Source organism: Salvelinus sp. IW2-2015, linkage group LG35, assembly GCF_002910315.2.
Source record: "Salvelinus sp. IW2-2015 linkage group LG35, ASM291031v2, whole genome shotgun sequence".
Classification (NCBI taxonomy): Eukaryota; Metazoa; Chordata; class Actinopteri; order Salmoniformes; family Salmonidae; genus Salvelinus; species Salvelinus sp. IW2-2015.
In genome coordinates, this window is record NC_036874.1 from 8,884,249 (window position 1) to 8,909,471 (window position 25,223).

The window sequence follows — 25,223 nt, forward strand, 5'->3', positions numbered from 1 at the left end:
CGGAACAGTGAAAATGTATCTGTTACAACAGAGGATCAAATTAAGATAAACATTTGTACATAACGATATTAATAAAAACCTCAAAGCAATATTTTAAATGAACTAATTTAATTCAAGTTTGACAATTCACATAAACTCCCATTAAAAACCAGATATTTAGTATGAGAGGGGTGAGAGGTATTCTCATAATAATGCTATAGGGAATATGTATCCAACAAATTGCATGTAAAAAACTTGAGAAGCTGATGATGAACTGCCCACTGTTTGGACACTAAAGATGACGTAACCCATGAGTCCACGGCACACCTCACCTATGACACCATGTATTAAACACCTGTTGCTGCCCATGGCGGATGGACAAGTGATTGTATGGTAGCCAGCTCACTGCAAATAATGACAGATAAATTGGAAACGCAATCATTTTAACACATGCCAACATGCTCTGCTTGGGCATAGCCATGATGGGAATGTAATGGGCCACAACAATTTACGGCTTCCTTTTATAATCTCTTGTCTATAACCTTCAGAACAATGGAATACACAGAAAGGTTTGCCTGGTTGCAATGACAATGACAAATAGCATGAGAAAAAATAAAAACTTGGGTGGAAGCATGACATGGGAAATAATGAATGGTACCAGAAGATCCATGTTTGGACGTTGCTGTGATTTGTACTGTGTCTAGGAAGAGACCCAAACAGCTTCATGTTAAATAGCAAAATATTCCTCTTCAGCTTGGAAACAAAACCAATGTCAAGATGGATGCCCAGCCTTGAACGCTACTACGACCTCTGGGAGAGCTACTCAAAACTGTATTCTCAGCCCTCAGTAAAGGAACAAATAGATTCCTACCCAACGCTGTGTAGGCTGTAGGCCAAGTCTACCATGACACTCCCGCAACTACATGTCAACACACAGACTGGCCACGGTCGACTGAGTTAACCCGCGCGAGTGCAAAAACTCTTTGTCTGCTACTTGTCTGGCAAACGGAACACAACGCCACGCATCGCTGGACGGCTTTACGCCCTTTCAACCAAAGTTTCTAAGCCTTTCTGGCTAATCTCTCCCTCTCTTCCTCTCCCTCCCGCCTTCCTCTCCCTCTCTGGAGAAGGCTGTGTACTGATAGAGAAATAACAGGAGAGACGCATTGGATCACTGCTCCACTCGAGGAAGCGTGGCTGAGGCCTTTACCGTTTAACGCCTTGCAGGGTGCTGCATTCAGCTGTATTATTATCTGGACATAGCGGGAGCACTGTCAGTTCACACCGCTCAAACGTTCTGCTTGTTTTTTATCTCTGCATGTCCAAAAAATGTATTATATCGGTTGCCTCTTTAGTCTGATTTGATTCAGATTGGGATAAAGAAGTTGGATTGGGAAGTGGCTGGGCGGGATTCAGCGAAGCTTTGAGCGTACATGTGTCATGTTGTTTGCAAGAGACATTGCTCACCTCTCTCGCTCTTTTACACACACACACACACACACACACACACACCACACACACACACACAACACACACACACACACACACACACACACACACACACACACACACACACACACACACACACACACACACAACACAACACACACACACACACACACACACACACACACACACACAGAGAAATCTGGCATGTCTTTGCAGCATGACTCATGATTGAGGGTGGCTTGACCGGTTGACAGGAGATGGTGGGTGCTGGCTAAAAGCATGGACCGAGAACATTGAGTGTGGATCCTGGAGACGTTGTCGGCCTGACAAATTAAACTCATCCTCAGGACTAAAAACTGTCCAATAGTTGTGTTATTAATCTGTCTTGCATTGTGTTAGACTGGTAATACAACTTGACGTTGACATGCTCAGTGTGAATAATTGGGATGAAGGAGTTTGGGATGGGAAGCGGTTGGGTGGGACCATCTTCTGGTGGAACAGGGATTTGATTTAAACGAATGGAAGAAGCTTGAGCATACATGTGATGTCATTTGCAAGAGCATTGGGTTTGACACACTGCTCTCATTCACACACACACAACACATACACACACACAACACACACTGAAAGCTGGTATGTTTTGTAGCATGACTCAGGCTTGAGGGTGAGCCTGCCCGGTTTGATAGGAGATGATGAGTGGCTGGCTAAAAGCATGACTGAGAGACATTGAGTGTGGATGCTGGAGACGTTGTCGGCCTGACAAATGAATCATCCTCAGGACCAAAACTTTGTTCAATAGTCGTGTATTTTGTCTTGCATTTGTGTTGGACTGGTAATACAACTTGACTTAATACATATAGTTCACACAAAGTTGATAGACGTGTCTGAGATGTACAGTTATCACAGACGCTGATTTGATTACAACCCGGATGTGGTCAGACAGAATATAAACAGARTGYTRGAGAGACAGACACYAGATGTAAACAGACGTTCTTTGACCTTCAAAGCACCTAAACGGATTGACAGACAAATGACAGTCTCACCCAAACCCAAGGACTTGTCTAGACAAAATAAAAGGGACAAATCAACAAAGAGATGAAAACAACATAGAGAAGGATAGAGAGATAGACACAGGCCATCCTACAGACATGGCGACCGGAAGAAGAAAATCACAGACCTGATCGGCGAAGACCCTAACGTTAGCTTTTGGCGGCTCAATGATGGCTCCTCCCCTTATCTCATCCTCCACAGCCATAAGTCTAAGAGAGAGAGAGAGAGAGTTCAAACAGTTGAGAGAATTGTGAGTTAAGTAGACACTAAGTAGCTAAGTGCAAAGCGTAAGGCTTATAAAGACTGTCCAGGTGCAAGCTGCATCTGTCATTGCCCTGACAAACGTTGATTTGTCAATTATACCCATTACCTGGTCTATAGTAGCGTTGTTATAACCTCTGGTAGCCAAATTATAATCTATTCAACCAATGCTGTAGCTGTTTAACATACACTGCTCCAGTAATACAAGGAAGCATTTTTGAGGCAGTTGAAGTGCATATTTCCATGTTTCCCAKGGGATTCAGCATGARGTGTCTGTCCAATTCAGGGTGTTTTCCAATTTAATCATGCCTAATGATGTCTAGATTGTGGTGTTTTGCTGGTCATCGTGTTCTGAAGGGGGTTTAATTAATAGTACATCCTCATGGAATAGTCGAACTGACACAACATGATAGAGATTCCAAATCCTTGTTATAACCATTTCAAAAAGAGTTGGGAAGCTTATTGGATATGGGAAGCTTATTGCTACAGTCTCCATAGGATATTTTTCTTGCCATGCAAATTCACCTTTAGACATGATTACTCAGCATCAGAATTATTTTCCAGAGAAGGGAACATGGATCATTAATTACTTGCCTTTGGAATTTCAAGATCTGCATCATTCAAGGCAATGMTTCTGATATTTTCTTCAACAGACACAAAAGGTGAAGGATCAATTAAAAGTCACTGCAATCATGAAGTCAAATCCAAGATGGCGATCAGCTGTTTGGTGATGGAGATTCAATGAACAAGGGTACATATGACATCCTAACTCCTACCTGGTCGATATTTCTGAGGTAATGAAATTCTCCTGCTTTGCTCATTATATATTTCATTATCTTTCAATCTTATCACATCTACTTTCCGCCTGAACGACATGGTTGTTTTAATTTGAAGTCACACAGAAAAGTTGTGAAATTGCTGACAAAGTAGATGAACTTCAGAGCGTTAAACTCCTGAGATTAACAGAATGCTGAGAGAGGACTAATTACACAAAATGAATGACACATTTATATACAGTGCCTTCAAAAAGTATTCACACCCTTGACTTTTTCCACATTTAAAATGGATTACATTGAGATGWGTCACTGGCTTACACACAATACACCACAACATTTTTWGAAATGTTTACAAATGAATTAAAAATGAAAAGCTGAAATGTCTCGAGTCAATAAGTATTCAACCCCTTCGTTATGGCAAGCCTAAATAAYTTCAAGAGTAAAAATGTGCTTAAGAAGTCGCATAATAAGTTACATGGACTCATAATATTTTTTAACAAGATTTTTGAATGACTACCTCATCTCTGTACCCACACATACAATTATCTGTAAGGTCCCTCAGTCGATTAGTGAATTTCAAACACAGATTCAGGTTTTTCAATGCCAGGCAAATAGAGGCACCTATTGGTAGATAAAAAAAATAAAAAAGCAGACATTGAATATCCCTTTAAGCATGGTGAAGTTATTATTACACTTTGGACGGTGTATCAATAAACCCAGTCACTACAAAGATACAGGCATCCTTCCTAACTCATTTGCCGGAGAGGAAGGAAACCGCTCAGGGATTTCACAATGAGGCCAAAAGTGACTTTAAAACAGTTAGAGCGTTTAATGGCTGTGATAAGCGAAAACTGAGACTGGAGCAACAACAGACAATAAAACTGCAAAAAAATTAAAAAATGTTTACTTTAAGTCCTGAATACAAAGCGTTATATTTGGGGCAAATCCAACACAACACATCACCGAGTACCACTGTCCATATTTTCAAGCATAGTGGTGGCTGCATCATGTTATGGGCATGCTTGTCATCGGCAAGGACTAGGGAGTTTTTTAGGATAAAGAAATTGAATAGAGCTAAGCACAGGCAAAGTCRTAGAAAAAACCTGGTTAAGTCTGCTTTCCAGACAGACACCGGAGACAAATTTACCTTTCAGCAGGACAATAACCAAAAACACAAGGCCATTATGGCCTCATACTGTATAGGGCAGATAGAAGTCARATGATGTCACCTTTCAGTCCATTATTGTGCTTTTCGATTCAATCTAGTTGAATCCCTCTCAGTTTGCGGTTATCGGAATAATCACCACAGATGACGCAGGTAAACTACTGATGGGAAAAAACAAGCAGCATGTTTGATATACTGGCAATAAAATGGCTGCCAAGTAGTGCAATAGTACAAAGGGCCTAAAAATGTGTCTTTTGGGTTCTTTATGCACCAAGTTATGGGGTTATGGATGGGATTGGTTCCATTAAGTACAGCCAGGAACTGTCTCGGTCTTCATTCCATTTCCTCTTCCCTGGAATGGATTAAAAGTAGCAAAGTTCCCTGTGACGTATATCTAACTTTCAATTGCAGATTGTTAGAAGTGGTGGACAAAAGCAGAACATTTACACAAATAGTTTCCTCTCAAGTTCCTTGTCTTAAGTAAATTTGTCAACATTAGTCAGAAAAAGAATGTTCAATGAACATTTTCCTACGGACTGAGTGAAAACCAATTGCCTAAGGTATCTACATACAGACATTAATCGTTCATATGAATGGATTTCACTGTTAACCTCGCCTTTCAAATGAAAATAAGAATTTATTCTTAACTGACTTGCCTAGTTAAATAAAGGTTAAAAAATATATATATTATAAAAATATGGTTGAGGCCTCCCCGTTATTTCTCCATACATTATTAAAGTATCTATTTCATAACTATACATTATCTAGACTCATATATTCGTCAATATTCCCCAGATTATTTCCAAAAATCAGCACTTGCCTAACGAAGATTAACTCTGTCTATGAAGGTTGGATATTTCTTGGAAAAACGTAATCAGACACGCTAGGTCTCAGTAATACATACATTTATTTTCTTCACTCCATTTTAGTTCTCTCTTTCTCTTCATCTCTACATCTCCATTCTCCATCTCCTCKACCATCACCCCTCTTTTTACCTGTTGATTATTCCTTTAATTTGGGAGTCTTTCTCCACTTGTTGTTGCCGTAGCCTCCTCTCGCTGTCCTCCAGGCGACTCTGGTATTGTGAGAGGATCTTACTGGTCTGCTGCTCCTGGGAAAGGAGCCTCTTCTCATACTCCTCCAGCTTCCTGTGGGACATGATCAGTCGCTCCTTCAGGGAGTGGATCTCCTCCTCATATTCCTTTACCTGAGACAGACAGAGAGAAGAGAACGCATTGGAAATAGAAAATGGTTGAGCAATTGTCATACACGTCGCCATGGAATAGGGAGGCAACCACATTGTTGTCCAGTGTTCACTAAAGTCTAAGACACATCGTTTATCCCTTTTCACTTGCTCACTATGCACAAAGATCTAGCTATGTCTATTATGAAAAMAACTCCAGAAGGGAATATATTGAAAATATAAAAATAGTTGAGCAATTGTCATACTGTTTATTAGCAACACATGGCTAAGCAACCAACAAATGTTTTGGGGGGTTGACTGAACACACCTTCACTCTGACAAAAAAATGTGGTAATGTGGTGTCTGCGGTCAAATATGAATATGCAAGCTAAAAGTTTGTTTCTTTTCAATGACTCACTGTTGTTCAAGTTCATCCTCAGCTGTTTCTATCTAAATTATTCATAAATACGTTTCTCGGTACCATCTGCTCTCCACTGATAGACTTGACTTGCACTTCCCTGACATCTGCACTGTGCATTAAGAAGGAAATATGACTCAGATCAGTGTTACGGTTCTCTAGTCTCACAGTTTGCTGCTGAATATGCTGCTAAGTCGAATTTTGCATTCTTTTGAGGCATCGTTTTGTTACTGTCGATTTCCTAGAAGATTGGGATTTCAATGCCAAAGCTACAGTATATTGTTAAGACAATTAAGAACTACTGTTATATATATATATATATATATATATATATATATATATATTATATATATATATATACACACACACACACACACACACACACACACACACACACACACACACACACACACACACACACACACACACACATATTGCCAATGTCAAATTTAGGCTATCATTCTTTTTTATTGCAAAAGCTGTGGTGGGAGAGATGTATCTACCCTATCTAAGCGAGACTCATCCATGCTTTTGGAGTATTCCTTCAGCTTGAACTCTTCACGGTCGATGCGGTTAGCCTCCAGAGTAATGTCAGCGGAGAGGTGAGGCATGTTGGAGACCCAGGCGACTGTTCTCTCATTGGCCGGGGTCGGGGGGTTAAGGGTCGAGGGCGACTGCCCGGAACCCTGGGGAAAAAGACAAGAAGCAGATATGAAGAGGAATATGTACTAGTACTAGCAGTAGTGTGTATTCATGGAGGCCAAGGGAAGCCAGGCCTGTCACCAAAAATTGAACAAGAAAAAACATAGATAAATAATTTTCTCATAATTTTCCTTCAATTCGCAAGAGGCTGAATATATCTCACTGGAGAACGCATCCGAGCGAGCAAAACACTGCCCCTCTGTCTCTGTATGTGTCGGCCATCTATCTGATGCTGTCTGGGCCAAAAGAGTATGACATTGTTGCCGGATGTAGCATTGAATGCAAGGGAAGCCAGCAAGCATTTGGCCTTCCTTGATTAAGTATAAAATAATAGCCAATCAGCGTTGCGCTAAACTGAGTGAGCTCAACTGTGAATGGTCCTGGCGTATCTTTAATAAGTGTCAAGGGAAGCCAGTTTGGATTTGGCATCACTCCTATCAAATCGCATTGAGAGCATACGTCATTGAGAAACAACTTGAATTGTTGAATTTCGTTGTGATGTTGTCCTCCGGTGGCTAGCTAGCTCTTTACTAATTTAGCCATGGATGGAGATAGGGATTTGGACTTGTGGTTTTACTTAATTCTCCATACTGGCCAATGATTATAACAGTGATTCTGATCCAACCATTAATTCCTTCATTGTGCCCCTGGCCTGAGAGGATGGAAGTTCAATATGTAGCTAGATGTAAAAGGCTAAAGTTAACTAGCTCACATTGCCCATGAAAGGAAGTTAGGCTAGCAAGCAAGCATTTTAGCCATGTAGCCTAGGACAACAATAAATAAAAGAGTGTACTATATGACAGAGTGACTGTTTCGTCAACATGAAAGAGGATGGCATTGGCCTTTCTCTACAAGTAGGGTGAGTTAACAAGTATTTTCGACTTGCACAAATTTTCACACACACACACGAATCAGAACCATGGACAGCCACATTATATTTAGCTTACGTTGATTGGACTAAATTGTTTTTGTCTCTCTTGTTGTGATGTGTGTTTTGTCCTATATTTATATATATTTTTATCCCAGCCCCCGTCCCCGCAGGAGGCCTCTTGCCTTTTGGTAGGCAGTCATTGTAAATAGGAATGTGTTCTTAACTGACTTGCCTAGTTAAATAAAGGTTAAATAAAAATAAAAAATGGTGCTGGAAAAGTGTTTTCTTTGCGTCTTGTGGTAACTCTCCGTGGTTCTAAATCAATAGTTGTTTAGTGGTTCAAAAATGTCTGAAACATTAACTTGACCGTGCTGAAGGTCATGTAACTGTTTATTATATATATATATACATATATATATATATATGTATATATATATACAGTATATATATATATCACGGTCGCAAGGCATATGAACTAACAGGTTATAGAGCAAGCAAAGCAATTATCACAACACATAAGTTGTAATATGGCTTTTTTTCTTGCTTCCCCAGTGATTTTACCCACGCACCGCTACTGTGTACTACACACATGAGGGGGTGACCCTTGGCCCTATTTAATCATACAGGTCACTGGGACTCTGGGGTTGGTCAGAAACAACTGTGAAAGAGTGAGCATGGTTGAACTGTATTTGATAGGTGTGTTGGAATTGTTATATAATGCTCTTTTCAGAGTGAGAGGAACTAACAGTGACAGCTATGAGCTTGTTGTCAGATTTAAGGGTAGATTGAATTACACAATAGAGTACAGTAGCCTACATACCTGTTTACTAATGGAAGGTTTGAGCAGGTGCTGTTGCTGTGGTTGCTGTTGCTGCTGCTGTGATTGCTGTATGGTTGTTGTAGTGCCTCCCTGTGGCCCCTGGGGGCCCTGGTTCTCCCTGACAGAGCTCTGCTGGTGGGGCAGTCCAGGGGCTGTGTTGTCTTTGACCGACAGCTGTTGCCGTGGTGCCTGTTGCCGACCTCCGTAGCCCGACTCTGGTGATAGGTTGGCACTGGGCGGTCGCGTCTTAGTGGATGGTGTGGGAGCAGCAGCCGCACTGACGGACAGCTGATGGGAGGTCTGTGATTTGACGCGTTGAACGGGAGGCGGGGCGATGGAGCTCTGGCGCACAGGCTGGACTGTGGAGGGGGGTGTGGCCAAGGAGGAGTGGGAGGTACCAGTCTGAGAGGCCATGCCCATCTGCTGTTGCTGTTGAAGATTATCCTAACAAGGACAATTATAGAACTCCAAGTTATCCTGGTCTTAAACCTGTTTCAGATGTTTACATTATGCTAATCCTATTTATGTAGGCTACAAACAAATGTTGACTTAAATTATTATAAAGTAGGAGAGACAAAAAGGCTAATTTGCACAAAAGTAGAACATGATTGTAAACACATTCTTGACCTTAAGTTAATCCATACCTGCCCGTGCATGGACAGTTGCCGCCGTGCGAAATCAGCCCTGCTGTAGTCGTCGCTATAGCTGTGTGAGTGGATAATGGCTGGCTGCCCCAGGTGCCCTGCTGCGGTCCTCAGGGTGGACAGGTCCTCGCTGCGGGAGAACCCCCCGTGGGCGAACTGGGGGATGTAGGCCTGGTGCGAGCCACCGGGGTCAGGCTCCGGGGCCAGGAGCAGGGGCGGCGGGAGATGGGCCCTGCTGTGCTGGTGGTGAAGGTGGGGTCCATCTGCAGTGCCGGTGGCCAGGTGAAACAGGGGGTTCTGGAAGGAGAGCGGGTATCTCAGGGCGGCGGCCTGCTGCTGCTGCTGCTGGGACAGCGAGTCGGTGGTGGTGCCCATCTGGCTCAACTGGCTCAGCCGGAGGCCCCCTGACATGCTGGATCCCCCCGAGCCGGCCGAGAGGCGGCCCCCGGCCCGGAGCTGGCCACTCAGGCCCGAGCCCAGGCCTCCTCCACCCTGGCTGCTGAGCCCTCCGAAGCTGCCCATGCCGGTGATGGAGGCCTGGGAGGAGTTGAGCATGGCCACCGACTGCAGGTTAGACACGCTGTTCATTGTGGAGTCCTGGAGGTCCATCATAGATATACACTTTATTGACACTGAGCACCTAGARMAGATTGATAMAGCTAACASCCTTSTGTGCCCAATTCTAAAGTGCCAATAAGTTGAWTAAGTGTTTTATCTATTYAMYGGGGTGGTTGTATYCCTGAATTGCATGTCCCATGACTTACCACTAAGGTACATGCATCATTTTCCTATGAGCGCACAGCTGCCATACTATCCTGCAGTCGTCTGCCAGACTTGGCTACCACATGGAAAGGAGATGTGCAGTTTACATAGRTTCCTGTAGAACATGGCTCCTAACAMATCTTAATGCTATCAAAACTCTAGAATTCAACTAACCTTGTGGTCTGGCTCGGTGATATCAGAYCTACTGGTGCAGTAGGCAGGGCTGGATCGGGCCAAGGGAGGGCGGGTTACATAGAAAACGTCTTTGGAGGCTCGATGTGGGTGATCYCGCTCTTGGAAACTCAGCTGAGSATGAGCACGAGACGGCATGACCCCCCCACCGGACACACCAGATGTAGGGGAAGGCAAGCGAGTGATATCTATGGAGCTGAAGAAAGGCAACAACACATGGCAACAGATTGGAGAAGACGATGACAAGGTTATAGGTGTATTACGAGTTTGGCACAAAAGGCACAACCCAACCACAGCATTATGGCGGGAAAGGCAAAACTTTAACAAATGCACCAACCAACCATCCTCCTAGGGCTGGTTTCCCCAACACGGATTAAACCTAATCATAGACTAAAAAGTATGTTCAATGGATAATTCTCCATTCAAAGTGCTTTTTTGTCCAGGACTATACTTAACCTGTTTCCAGGAAATAGGCCCATAGGATTAAATAAAGCCAGGGCACTACCTGTTGAGATCCTTCATCATGAGATTCTGGAACTCCGAGGAGACTCCCCTGTTGAAGCTGGGTCGTGAGAGCAGCCTCTCCGTCTGTCTCTCATGGACTCTATCTGTCTGGTTCTGGTGGCTAGGCTGCCTCTGCAGGTGGGGGTTACGCAGGGCCATGCTGATGTCATTCAAGAGGCGGGGCAAGGGACCCAGTTTGATAATGGCATCCTGTGGGTTAGGGTTAGAAGACTGACATGAATACAAGTTAGCAACGACAATAGGAAAAGCATTCAAATGGTTAAAAAGTGTGGTTGATCATTTTAAGTATCTTATCTTTGAAAGTTACAAGTGCACTTAATCATTCCATTCATTCTACTGTCTCATACTTTCAGATTACTGAGTTGTCAAGACCATACATAGTTATTTTATTGTCCTGATTCCTAATTGGACTTAACCATTATTGAATAACACTACAATGGTTATCTGTAACTTGTACTTTTTGGGGGGTCATATATTGTAGAGGTTATATTGTTAATATTTACCCTGATCCTCCCTACCTTGCTGAGCTGGGCCATGACCTCCCAGAGGAGGCTGTGCAGTATGGACAGCTCCCTGCCCAGGTCGATGTAGCCCTCGAAGCCCCCCGCATTGCTCACACTGTCCAGGTTGGAGATCTCATAGAGGAACTGTTGCATGGAGCCCCACTCCATCTCTAAGAACTCATTCATGAAGCACATGTACTCCTCTTTCATACCAAACCTGAGGGAGAGAGAGAAGAAGAAGAGTCAAAATGCTARATACTCAGATTACACATCATCGGATTGTTTCCCGGACACAGAATTAGCCCAATCCTGGATTAATAACTAATAAGAAATTTCAATGGAGAATCTACATTGAGCATGCTTTTTAGTCCAGGACTAGGCTTAATCTCTGTCCCGGAAAAATATTCAAAATATTACAGAAGTTTTAGCATAAGCATAACATTATAAATTGTAGTGAATGAATGAACTGACTTAGAGAAGTTGGCCAGGTTCTGCACCACTTTGGAGATGAGGGTGAGCGTGCGTGATGTCTGCTCATCTGGGTACTCCTGAGTCAGGTTGAACAGGGAGGGGGACATGACGGCAGGACACAGGAAGCGCAGGAAAAGGGAGCCGCTGATTAGGCGGTCTGCGATGTCCTCCCTCCCCCTCTCTGCACAGCGCACCCTCCACGAGGCAAACACCTCCTTCAGCTCCCGAGGAAACACACTGCAGAGAGATACAAATATACAGTGTGTTATCATTTGATAGGATATTCTGCTTTAGTAAGGCAGTGTATGCCAACTACTGAATGCAAATCTGGTGTGTTCAACAATCAAAATTCTGTAGATAAGTCTTTGGGTGCTGTAGCCCAGGAGTAATCCTACTTGAATGAAYAAAAAAAAAACAGTAAGCACTCATATACCAACTACTGACCAATGGGAGTTGACGATTTTGCAGAGTGCCAGTTCGCAGCACATGCGGAGATTGGCTTGGTGATCTGGAAGGACAGAGGGTGGTGTCCTCATGGGGTCCACCTCGCAGTTCTCCTCTGATTCGTACAGCGCCCTTATGAACTCCCCTGAAACAAACACAATATCACTGACCATTAGGCAAACACAGAAAGATAATGAATARATCACAGSAAGAACAGTTCAACAACATGTATTGAGTGATTCATGTGAAGTTTTCGAAGGCCACACCTATTGCATCCTTGAGGTACTTATGTCCAATCAGCTTGAGATACTCTTCTATGGCTTTGGTGGCCAGAGTGTTCTCTCTGAAGATAAGGTGTTCTCGGTCTATGAATCTATCTACCTCACACATCGCCATGTCTGAAAGAAAATCCTGGGAAGAAACAAAACAGAAACATCAATATAGCATAGACTTTCTTTTTAAAACCTTCAATTATAATCTATTGGGTACTCTCAAATTCAATTTTGAGGATATAACGRCTTTCCTCAGGTCAGAGTGTAATTTGTTATGTTTAATATTCCTTCTGTTTAAATCTCTTTTGGTTTATGGTTTGGTAASAAAACCAAGAAGTAGTCAAACTAATATTAATTTTGTAGTTTATAGTGCCTTAAAGATAGAATCCGCAGGTTGTGGGCACCCCCCATGCCGCCCCACTTATTCTGTTGTGTTTTCACTTTGAACGAAAACAAGMGGATTGAGCCCTGAGRCACCTTGGGCTGSCCTTCTGGGCAAGGTSTGTCTTTGCACTAAAACCTGCCTACTCGAACGACCCTGCTGCCATGCTCCAGAGCTGGAGAAGAAGTGAAAGTCACTTGCAAGCTATAGCCGCAAGAAACAAACACAGAGCAGACGACATCATGTAGCTACWCTGCATAAACCACACAAGATGCCCAATGCCTTTATTTCAACTAGCTAACGTTAGCTAGTTACGTAAAGCTAAATATGCAGATTGTTGACATGATKGTGTGTTTGGTTTGTAGATGATAATGCTAGGTGGTTGACAGCATTTTCAACCTAGGACCACCCCAAACCATGCATCATCTAGCTATACATTCGGTACAGTGACATCACACAACAACAAAACATTATCAGGGAGATACTGGTGGAGACAGTCTGATTTCGAGGGAACCTGAGGTTGTAGAAGTTGTGATTGTGGAAAAATCCAAAAGAGAGGTAAACATTTTTATGGAATGTTTTGTGATTGAATAATAATTTGATTGGTAATCGACCAATGGAAGCTATGTTTGCCTGTTCAGCATATTGCTTACACAGCATGGCATTGAGTCCTACCATGAAGTGCCCAACTTCAAGGACTGAATGAATATCCAGTGTAGCCAGTAAAGTAAACAATGGCTCGTCTACACGACATATTGGTAGAACATGGGCCATCAAGTAATAGGATGGTTACATTAGCATGACACATGTTACACTGGTTACAGCGCAACATCACATCCTATGTATTTAAAGGACACTGTTATGACATTGACCTATTTGGCAGTAATGCCCCCCCCCCCCTATTTAGCTGTAGTCAACAGAGCATGGTGATTTGAGGCGGTTGAATTTATAAACAGTGGATACATTCTCACTATAATGTACTCATATTCCATCAATATTATGCTATCAAATCAAAAACAGCATTTATCTGGCATATACACAGGATACAGTGAGTTGTATACAGGAATATGACCTTGCATTGTACCGTGTACTATTGAAGTAACAACATGTTAAATGTTTCATGCCAATACTTACCTTGGCTTTCCCCGTGCTCTGTAGTATGTGGACCAGCGCACAGGCCACCTCTTCTTTACTCTTCACGCTCAGTAGAGGCTCCAGCACCGCACACAAAGTCCGGTAGTTATTGGTAACATACTCGGCAAACTCCTTGTACAGCTCCATGGGCAGGATGCTCATGGTCTGGTAACGGGACTTGAGGCGTAGGGAGGCATTGATGATCTTGCCCCCTGCTTGCCCCTTGGCCAGGACGCTAGGCTGGATGACCGGGTACCACTGCTCCACAAATTGTCGGCCCGTGATGCTGGAGATAGGGATACTGACCAGTCCCAGGTATGTGCTCTTTTCCTGATAGAAGAGGGGAAATAAGGCATAAATCAGAGCAACTTAATGTGGGACTTTGTGGTCAAGAGTTATGGGGCCTGGGCCTTTAAGAAAGAGGAGAAAAAGAGGATAGTAATGAAACTAAAGTATATTTATTTGTCTTAATCATTGGGCAAGCTGCTGTCATTAAACCCCAGCAGTGATTTAACCAGCCTGCAAAAAATGTAATTTTAACCAGTTTCCTCCCGTTTAGCACACTGGTGAGAGAGTTGTCCCTTCACCTTGCGTCTCTTCTTGTCAGTCTCCTTGTAGAGATGAAGGCGTAGGTTGCGGACGGCTGGCAAGTTGTTGAACTCAAAGTGCTCGCCCCAGAACACGGTGTCAGTCCGGGGCTTGCTGGTGGTGCGTGCGTAAAGCATGTCGTCCAGACAAAGTTCGCAGTAGTAGCGCTTCTTGGCGGGAAGCTCCCGCGCCTCGATGATCCAGAGTTTCAGCACGTTGTCCACCCTCCGACTGTTGTCCTGAAGAGGGTCAAAGAGAGGGTGGCAAAGGGACAAGGCAGAACAGGGAGGAACGAAAACCAAAGGGAAAAAGACCAAAGAGAAAAAGAAAGCCAGAGAGGGAGGGTTGAGTAGGTTAAGAACAGTGGTGTAAAGTACTTCAGTAAAAATACTTTAAAGTACTARTTATGTCGTTTTTTGGGGTATCTGTACTTTACTATTCATATTTTTTACAACTTTTAKCTTACATTCCAAAAGAAAATAATGTACTTTTTACTCCATACATTTTCCCTGACACCCAAAAGTAGTTGTTACATTTTGACAGGAAAATGGTCCAATTAACACACTTATCAAGAGAACATCCCTGGTCATCCCTACTGCTTTTGATCTGGCGGACTCATTAAACACAAACGCTTCATTTGTAAATTATGTCTGAGTGTTGGAGTGTGCCCCTGGCTATTCGTCAATAAAAATGTAAAAAACACAATTGTGCCGTCTGGATTTCTTAATATAAGGAATTTGAAATGATTTATACTTTTACTTTTGATACTTAAGTATATTTAAAACTAAATACTTTTAGACTTTCTCAAGTCGTATTTTACTGGGTGACTTTCACTTTTACTTGAGTTATTTTCTATTAAGGTATATTTACTTTTACTCAAGTTTGACAATTCAGTACTTTTTCCACCACTAGTTAAGAACAGTCTAAGAACAATATGCACACATACAGATGGAGATAAACTAGATAATACATATGTACTGGAGGTATGAGAGACAGAAAGTGGATMTGTGATTGGTAATGTTGCAGCAGAGAGCTGCATTTTCTGAACATGATTACAAAGAGCCAACTATGTCTGAAATCCCCCATGGGAGGAGAGCGTGCTGTGCAGATTGCACAGAGTGATGTTTTAGTCAGGGGTGAGTCATTTCAACTAGTCTGAAATGCCACTGGATTGCTCAGCCCTMGCTCAGATCAGCTCTTAATACCGAKTTTAGATTGCTAAGTATATCAGCAATTTTCRAAAGTTGTTATTTCTTAAGTACTCCATTGGTATGCCGCCTGACAATAAATGTGGACGTCRGCCGATGCAACCCTTTCAACCGTTCATCATGAATTTCAATAAGAAGAAGAATCAAGAGCGTCTGTCTGCCCAGCGACGGTTGCGAAACCTAATGAACATCCTGGTCTCTATCGACATCACACCTCGTCTTATCTCTCCCATCARGTATCTGGTTGGAGATTCATGAGGGTGCAGAGGATATTTCGGAGCCCCCGTGTCGAGTCCTTGGAGCCCCATGATTCAGCCAGGAACCCCGCAGTCACAGCATCTGGATGAGTCAATCCACTTGGGCTGATGTTTCCTCTCGGTTTGCCTTAATAACTGCAGCTCCCTTGCTGCCATCAAGAGCAGTTATCTGTCTCTCGTAATGTCTCTTTTGATAAGAGAGAGGGGGGATGGGACGGGAAGGGGCCTATTACGCAGACCTAGGAGATCAAGCGTAGCTGAAATTAGAAGATCTGTTTTAATCAACCGCATCTAAAGTGCTGAGTTTGCGTCTTTTTAGTTATTTATTTAACTCTGATGATAGTGTAGAAGTGCTGTGTTTTAATATGTACTGTATTTGATGACTATACATTACAGACATAGACAAACAGTGAGCACAGGGAGGTTACAGTAAACAATGAGGAAATGCTCATATTGAAACAGACATATTGAAGACAGGGGAGAAGGAGAGAAGCACTGACAGAACGAGAAGTAACTTAATTTCTCGCCCTTGTTTCCCCACCTTGTTGGGTTTGACAGCTCTCTGAAGATTCTCGATCCATTTGTCTCTCTCTGCACCCGAGCGACATGCAAAGCACTTGGTTCCCGAAGCCGTAGTCACCTGAGGTTACCAACGGTAACATCAACAGCCACAACCATTAGCAACTTGGGAGAAGATGACAAGTCGCATAACAACGTCCTTTAATCACAGAGACTTGTGTCATGTACACGTTGGCTATGGGAAAGTGAGCCATGCAGTGAAAGCCGTTTTCACAACAAATTTCTGTGACAAATCAACTTGGGACATGAGCTCATTTCGAGCCGCTTGTTGGCTTTGTCTTTGATATCTTTTCCACAGATAACAAGATTTATAAAATTACAGCTTTATTCAATAAATCCTTATGTTGATGTCAATCGAGAGACTTCTACCCAACATTAGTAGCATTAGTAGCAATAGTAGACAGACCTGGGTTCAAATGTTATTTCAAATATTTCAAATACTTTTAGTGTTRGCTTTAGCCTGCCTGGAGTGGCAGATGGGCGGGATTTGAACGTTCTCTTCTTCTATTGGTTCCACTGCACCAGACAAGATCAATCAAGCTCAGCAAAAGTATTTGAAATGATTTCAAATAGTATTTGAACCCAGGTTTAATTAGTAGCGCTATCTGTGTTCATTGTGTGTCGTGTCAGCCTCACCTCGAAACAGTACTCCTGTCCCAGGATGCTGGAATGGACGGGCTTGATGATGGCGTCCTCGTCCAGGGTGAGGTCCAGCGCCTCGGCTGCGCTGCTGGGAGACAGCAAGGACTCATGGGAGTGGGACTCTTTGAAGCTCTGCATCAGGCGCGTTCTGGATGGGGAGTAGAGACACAGTGAGAGGAGCAGAGTCCCATACATTACAGTACAAAGCATTCTGTGTTTTTTTTCTACTTAATGTTTCCTCTGTKATTTCCTATGACTGAAAAGAGCTTCTGGACATCAGAACAGCTTCTACAGACTTCTACTTCAATGAGTCGGAGAAGAAAGACATTGATTATCCCGGGCCAGGCCCAAATCCCTGACACTCGAAGAAGGAGGAGACGCCGCTATAGAGGCCGGTGTACAGGATACCTGACGAGACTACGTCAGAGAGTGGATAAATAAACTGGATTAGGTCCGTTCGAGACTATTCTATCATCGTGGACTACAGGAAACAGAGGGCCGAGCACGGCTCCATCTACATCGAAGGTGCTGTAGTGGAGCAGGTCGATAGCATCAAGTTCCTCGGTGTCCACATCACTAAGGAATTATCATGGTCTACACACACCATCACAGTTGGGAAGAGGGCATGACAACGCTTCTTCCCCCTCAGGAGGCTGAAAAGATTCGGCATGAGCCCTCAGATCCTCAAAAAGTTCTACAGCTGCGCCATTGAGAGCATCTTGACTGGCTGCATCACCACTTGGTATGGAAACTGCTTGGCATCCAACCGCAAGGCGCTACAGAGGGCAGTGTGTACGGCCCAGTACAACACTGGGGCCGAGCTCCCTGTCAGAGGAAGGCCCTAAAAATTGTCAAAGACTCCAGCCACCCAAGTCATAGACTGTTCTCTCTGCTTTCGCACAGCAAGCGGTACCGATGCATCAAGTCTGGAACCAACAGGACCCTAAACAGCTTCTACCCCCATGCCATAATACTGCTAAATAGCTAGTCCATGTAGCTATTGGTTAACTATTTAACTATTTGCATTGACCCTTTTTTTGCATCTCTTTTGACTCATCACATATGCTACTGTTACTGTTTATTATCTATCCTGTTAATTATCTATCCTGTTGCCTAGTCACTTTATCCCTACCTTTATCCTGTACATATCTACCTCAATTACCTGTTACCCCTGCACATCCACTCAGTACTGGTACTCCGTGTATATAGCCAAGTTATCGTTACTTATGGTGTATTTATTCCTCGTGTTATTTTTTTTATTTTTTCTCTGCATTGTTGGGAAGCTAAGTAAGAATTTCACTATTAGTCTATACCTGTTGTTTACAGAGCATGTGACAAATACAATTTGATTTGATTAGGCACTACAGAGGGTAGTGCGTACGGCTCAGTACATCCCCAGGGCCAAGCTTCCTGCCATCCAGGACCTCTATATCAGGTGGTGTCAGAGGAAGGCCTTAAAATTGTCAAAGACTCCAGCCACCCTAGTCATAGACTGTTCTCTCTGCTACCGCATGGCAAGTGGTACCGGAGCACCAAGTCTCGGAACAAGAGGCTTCTAAACAGCTTCTATCCCCAAGCCATAAGACTCCTGAACAGCTAATCAAATGGCTACCCAAACTATTTCCCCCCCCCCGGTACCCCCTCTATATAGCCCCGCTATTGTTATTTACTGCTGCTCCTGAATTATTTGTTTATCTCTTACTTTGTATTTTCTTAACTTAATTGTTGGTTAAGGGCTTGTAAGTTAGCATTTCACTGTAAGGTCTACACCTGTTGTATTCGGCGCATGTGACAAATAAACTTTGATTTGATTAGGGGGATGATTAAGTCAACAAGGCAACTGGCACCATGTGGCCAAAAAAATGCAACCACTGTCAATATTTTTCATTTGAAAGRCGGCATACACTTCTTCAACTAAAGGGACTACCATCTGTTTATAGCTCCCTACAATCTCACTAACAAATCTAACTGTGACAAGGGGAGTGGAATACAATCAGTCATTGAGGGCACAGAGAGCCAGAGATCTTTCACAACGGCAGGCCCGGTGGAGTTTTTCTGAGATACACTCGAGCATATCTGATTCCGAAAAGTTGAGAAACAGCACGCAACCATTCTGCTTTTCATGCCAAAGGAATCCGTCTGTACTCACAAATCCTGTGTTCTGTGAGCTTGAAAAGAGGTCACATCTTAAAACAATGTGATGCTAGGGCTCACAACGGGTCTAATTGTCATCTGAAGAAGTCAACCATTAGCATTCAATTAGAGTTTCACTGGATTAGATTAGAGCATAATGACAATAGTGTTATCATTATATTTCTTGGACAACAAAGCTACGTTTCTATTGACAGCCATACATGCATAAGGCACAGAGCAACCCCTGAATAGAATTGTCCATGACGCTTGACCGCATTTCCCGCCATGCCCGCCCACACTGACTTATACATATATACACATAGACACACACATACCAATTATGCTACAATGCCACTGAACTGAAGAGGAGACAGATACAGAGTGCCAGAAAGGGGAATGACAGAGACCACAACACAGAAAAAGCAGAGAAAAGAAAGTAACAGTCTCCCTACTATGATGTCCCTGATGCATCCAGCTCTCTCGCGTTCTCCCTGTGCCACTGTTTTTGTGGACATTCACTCATAATGTGCATCAGAACATTGAATACTTACAGTGGAGTGGGAGAGAGAGAGAGAGAGAGATAAAAATAGACCCAAAGAAATGAGTCAGAATGAGAGAAATAAAGGACAGTGGGGGAGGTCGAGAAAGGGAGGGCGAGAGGGCGAGAGAGACAGAGGGAGAGAGAAGGAGAGGGGGAAGACGGTGGGAGAGAGAACCTCTCAGAGGAAATCAAGTTGTTATGTAAACTGTGGGTACTTTAGAGAAGAAGGGAGTGACAGGGCAGATGAGAAAACAGAGAGAGACTAAAAGAGATGGATATGGTAGAAGAGGAGACACAAGAGGACAGCAAATGAATGAATGCAAATTGCAATGCAACACAGCTAAGCCACACTGGAAACAACTCCATTCCCCAACGTGCACTTTCTACCAACATTCTTTGTACCGAAGATGCAGGCAGGTGTTTCAAAAACAACAAAAAGTATTCTAAAAAGTGAAGTAAAACTGTCCCATCAACTACACCTCAAGCAACTTATCCAACGTAACAACACAGATGGTGTATAAAGTCACCCTAAGGTATCTATTAGAGTAGTTCATTCTCACAAACAAGTAAGGGACTAAATACCAGAAAATCACCAAAACAACCCACACATCTCCCTTACCTACAGTAAGMGAACAGCAGGTAGCCTAGTGGTTAGAGTGTTTGGCTAGATCGAATCCCCGAGCTGACAAGGTAAAAATCTGTTATTCTGCCCCTGAACAAGGCAGTTAACCTTACTGTTCCTAATCTGTCCTTGTAAATAAGAATTTGTTCTTAACTGACTTGTCTAGTTAAAAAAATGTTTTTTTAAGTAAGCCAGGAGACTACCAAAAGCCAACTGTGTTTGAACTAAGGCCTTTGAAAAGGAAATCAGTCATTGATGCTTTGAAGACCGCATCCCTGGCGAAACATGACGAACTTCAGAAGCTGCTTGACCTGTCTTTCTGTGTATCCTCAGACTTAACCATCCATGAAATACGTCCGGATCTCTTCAATGAATAAATCATGAAAAGAACAGCTCCTCGACCGCACTTAAGCCCTTTCAAGATCCAAATGACCTCTTCTACACAGGTCAACTTGGAGTAGCTATAACACAAATGGCATGTCACTGATTTACCATTGTTTATTTAGCTAGCTACTGGCACTATCATGCTGACAGATTTGCATAAAATCCATATGTTTTCAATTTATGTTGTTTTCAATTTATTCAGTATGTATCCCTGCAGAGAAGACTACCCCTATTAGCATCATTAAATCATATAGCCAGTGTATAGGTATAATTTAAAAAAATTCCCCACACAGGTTAATCTAAGGTATGTCCGTTCTGTGGCCATACAGCTGTCTGATGGTTGCAATGGAGAGGTCAGGACTTTTTATTACGTTTTGAGATGGTATTCTCCATGTATTAAGCAGTCATAAAAAATGTAGTATGTAAAATGGGTGTGCAGCGGCACCGAAAGGGGCAGTTGTGAAACAAACACTTACTGTCAAGGCTTACTGGTTTCACTATAGCTAGGAGTAATACTAAAAGCACAGTACATGCCAGATTGTCCTTGAAAGGTATCCAAAATAGACACAAGAAAGCATATTTAAGAGTCCCACATACATGTGGACACACCGGTAGGAGTGTACACACACACACACTTAAAAAGACAAATTGCAATGCAACACAGCTAAGCCACAGTGGAAACAACTCCATCCCTCAACATGCACTTTCTACCAACATTCTTCCCCCAACATGCCTACCTGACCTGTTCCGCACACAGAGAGAGCAGGGAACACACTCACAGAAACACACAGAGACTCGTACCTGTCCTGGTCGGCACTGCGGAAGCGGGGGAGGATCATGTGTCGGAAGCTGCTGGTGCGGTCCAGTTTGGGCTGACTCTTAGCCCTCTTGATAGAGCCCTTCAACCTTCTACTGAGGAAACTCTGAACAGGGCAGCCATGGAGAGAGGGAGGAGGAGGTGAAGAATGAGAGGGTGTGAAACAGAGGGAGGGAGGGGGCGCAGGAAAGGAGATAGATCAGAGTTGTGGAGAGGGGGAATAGGGTGAGTGTGAGTAATGATGGATATTTCGTGCCCAAAATGGATTGGAAGAAGAATAGAGGACATATGTGATTTAGTGAATGACAGGTGATTGAAGGGGGAGAGCAACATAAAGATTTATTACATATTATATCAGTCATACATCCACAGTACAGCAGTAGTAGAATAGTGGTAGAATAGTGTAGTATCATCTGGTAACCAACAGTGGGTGGTGTTGTGCCATACATATACCCACAATCCAGCAGCATACACTGGACCTCAGTAAAAATAGGAGCTTCATATTGCAGTGCAGTTTTGTCCTGTGCTTCCATGCAACCATATTCCCCTGATTTTGATCAGCTGATTTAGTCAGTATATAACACAGGTCTTATCGAACAGGCTGTGTGTTGATACTGTGTCTTTTATAAGAAGTGCTGACAGGGAGAACATGGCTTCAATAGTAGAATGAAAATCAATGAATGATGTCATTCTCCGCAACATGCAGGATAAGGTTCCATACAGCTACTATGCAGCCTTTTCCTCTCAGAGTGGAAGGAGAGACATGCTGCTATTGTATCTGAATAACCTCACAATGCTTTTTATGACAGTCTTACAATACCAAATCGGCTGAGTTCAACCTCTCTCCATGTCTAACGTCCACTCAGATATCAATCTGCACATTACACATCAACATTGAACACTACATTCTGCGAGGAATTGGTCTGAATCGAGACAAACCATACACTTTTTGTGAGCTTTGTGTCACTGAAGTCTATTTTAAAGAAGTGACCAAAAAATTTGACTAATTTGCTGACCGTCACAGTAACCGACTGGTAGGACTAGATAAGTCATTCTGGCTTGATTAGCCGGCCTGTCTGACACTTTGAAGCCTCATACAGTCAGAAGAACTGAATCACAGTGGTGGATCACATTTGGCATAGGGAACAGAAAACTCCATAGCATTTGGCAAAGGACGTAACGTGAAGTTTAGAGGGGGTTTCTTCACCACATACAGAGACATCTGAGTCATGTACCTCGATCGGAGGKAGAGGTGCAATATGGCGTCRGGTCACTGGGCTGGAAGCGGCAACCCTCCAGTCCCCCGGCCAATTAGAAGAAGGGGGGGATAGGGGGAGACTAAGAGACAGGCAGGGAGAGAGGGGCAGCGAGCGAGGGAGAGGGGGAGTACCAACCCCTTTCTTGTAGCGTTGCTGAGGGCAGGAGTGGCCATGGGGGAGGGAGGGGGAGAGAGAGGGTGAGAGGGCGAGGGGGAAGGGAAAGGGAGGGGGTTCACTGGCCCTGCGAGCAGGTGTGTGGTGGGGGAAGTGGGAAAGGGAGGGAGAGAGAGAGGGACGGGGGGAGCGAGCGAGGGCGGGAGGAGGGAGGGGTACTCACGGATTGTCGGAAGGGTTGGGGGGGGGCAGTGGGAGGGATCTCCATGCTTGGCTGCTTCACGTTGGCTATGCTCTTCCGCCGGGCGCGAGCGTTCTCTGAGAGAGAGAGGGAAGAAGACAGGTAAGAAGAAGAGAGAGAGAGAATCCAAAAGACAGGTGAGAGCGAGGGGGAGCGGGAGAGGGCATGGACTTGGCATGTGGTCTGCGGGGAGACGGGAGCAAAAGAGAGAAGATACACACAGTACAGACATACGGTCAGGGGAGAGAGGAAACGTGTGAGAAACTGACAATTAAGGTGAAAAAAACAGAAGGTGAAGTGAAGGTAGAGTGTGTACAAAAAAGCAAGGGAGAGAGCAAGAGAACGAGGTTAAGGGTGAGAGAAGCAATGTGATGATAATGTCCCATTCCCCCTGATCTCCATCATCCCCTACTTCTCCTCCTACCAGGAAAATGAGGGATGTAGATGGAGAGCTGCATGGGAAGGAAGATGAAAGAGGAGGGGTGAGGTGAGTGAATTAAAAGGGATGGGTTTTCTGCCTGGCCGTTCGACGAGGCAAACGTTAACAATCTGCACTGAGTGTGGTGGGGGAGGGGAGAGAAGAGGCAGGGAGCAAGAGAGGGGAGCAGGTGGAAGCATTAATAAACACAGCACCTATTGACTTCCATCCGTGAGTCAGTCCCAAATGCAGTGAATTAGGCAGTTAGGGAATACACTCTGTACTATCCATGATGGATGGCAGAGGAGACCAGTGGCCGGACAGTAGAGAAGATGGAGCACAGAAGCCCATTCTAACATTCTGTACTATCCATGATGGAAGGCAGGACCCACTGGACGCAGGTGTCAATTCAACATCTTTTCCACGTTGGCTCAACGTAATTCCGTTGAAATGACGTGGAAACAACATTGATTCAACCAGTGTGTGCCCAGCGGGAGGAGACCAGTGGCTGGACACAGGAGAAGATATGTGAAAGGCAAGGAGAAGTTAACTAATGTATGCAGTTTATTAGTTTACTCCAATTGGGGGAGGGTTGGTAGGGTTTGTGGGGAATAGTAAAGGTATATTCTTAAAAAAGTGTGTATATGTATGTATATATACACTACTGTTCAAAAGTTTGGGGTCACTTAGAAATGTCCATTAAAATTACATCAAATTGATCAGAAATACAGTGTAGACATCGTTAATGTTGTAAATGACTATTGTAGCTGGAAACGGCAGATTTTGTATGGAATATCTACATAGGCGTACAGAGGCCCATTATCCCGACTCCAGGATGCTGGCCTTCTAGGCAGAGTTGCAAAGAAAAAGTAATATTTCAGACTGGCCAATAAAATGAAAAGATTAAGATGGGCAAAAGAACACAGACACTGGACAGAGGAACTCTGTTCCCGGAGTCGCCTCTTCACTGTTGACGTTGACCCTGGTGTTTTGCGGGTACTATTTAATAAAGCTGCCAGTTGAGGACTTGTGAGGTGTCTGTTTCTCAAACTAGACACTCTAATGTACTTGTCCTCTTGCTCAGTTGTGTACCGGGGCCTCCCACTCCTCTTTCTTTTCTGGTTAGAGACAGTTTACGCTGTTCTGTGAAGGGAGTAGTACACAGCGTTGTACGAGATCTTCAGTTTCTTGGCAATTTCTCGCATGGAATATCATTCATTTCTCAGAACTAGAATAGACTGACAAGTTTCAGAAGAAATGTCTTTGTTTCTGGCCATTTTGAGCCTGTAATCGAACCCACAAATGCTGATGCTCCAGATACTCAACTAGTCTAAAGAAGGCCAGTTTTATTGCTTCTTTAATAAGCACAACAGTTTTCAGCTGTGCTAACATAATTGCAAAAGGGGTTTCTAATGAT

General features: G+C 43.6%; 1 protein-coding gene across 2 annotated transcripts in view; it reads right to left on the reverse strand.

Annotated features, from left to right (window-relative positions):
- The window catches only part of LOC111959170 (ras/Rap GTPase-activating protein SynGAP-like), a 105,170-nt gene that overhangs the window by 14,779 nt on the left and 65,168 nt on the right, over positions 1-25,223 (reverse strand). For both annotated transcript variants that reach the window (XM_070437374.1, XM_023980648.2), the window contains 17 exons: positions 23,371-23,465; positions 21,759-21,880; positions 17,272-17,425; positions 16,598-16,696; positions 14,591-14,830; positions 14,004-14,333; positions 12,482-12,626; positions 12,216-12,360; positions 11,772-12,008; positions 11,316-11,517; positions 10,778-10,986; positions 10,255-10,468; positions 9,319-9,915; positions 8,675-9,118; positions 6,785-6,967; positions 5,676-5,887; positions 2,606-2,687 (listed from right to left, as the gene is read on the reverse strand). In XM_070437374.1, the coding sequence (XP_070293475.1) occupies positions 2,606-2,687; positions 5,676-5,887; positions 6,785-6,967; positions 8,675-9,118; positions 9,319-9,915; positions 10,255-10,468; positions 10,778-10,986; positions 11,316-11,517; positions 11,772-12,008; positions 12,216-12,360; positions 12,482-12,626; positions 14,004-14,333; positions 14,591-14,830; positions 16,598-16,696; positions 17,272-17,425; positions 21,759-21,880; positions 23,371-23,465 (3,710 nt within the window). The remainder of the gene's footprint in view (positions 1-2,605; positions 2,688-5,675; positions 5,888-6,784; positions 6,968-8,674; positions 9,119-9,318; positions 9,916-10,254; positions 10,469-10,777; positions 10,987-11,315; positions 11,518-11,771; positions 12,009-12,215; positions 12,361-12,481; positions 12,627-14,003; positions 14,334-14,590; positions 14,831-16,597; positions 16,697-17,271; positions 17,426-21,758; positions 21,881-23,370; positions 23,466-25,223) is intronic.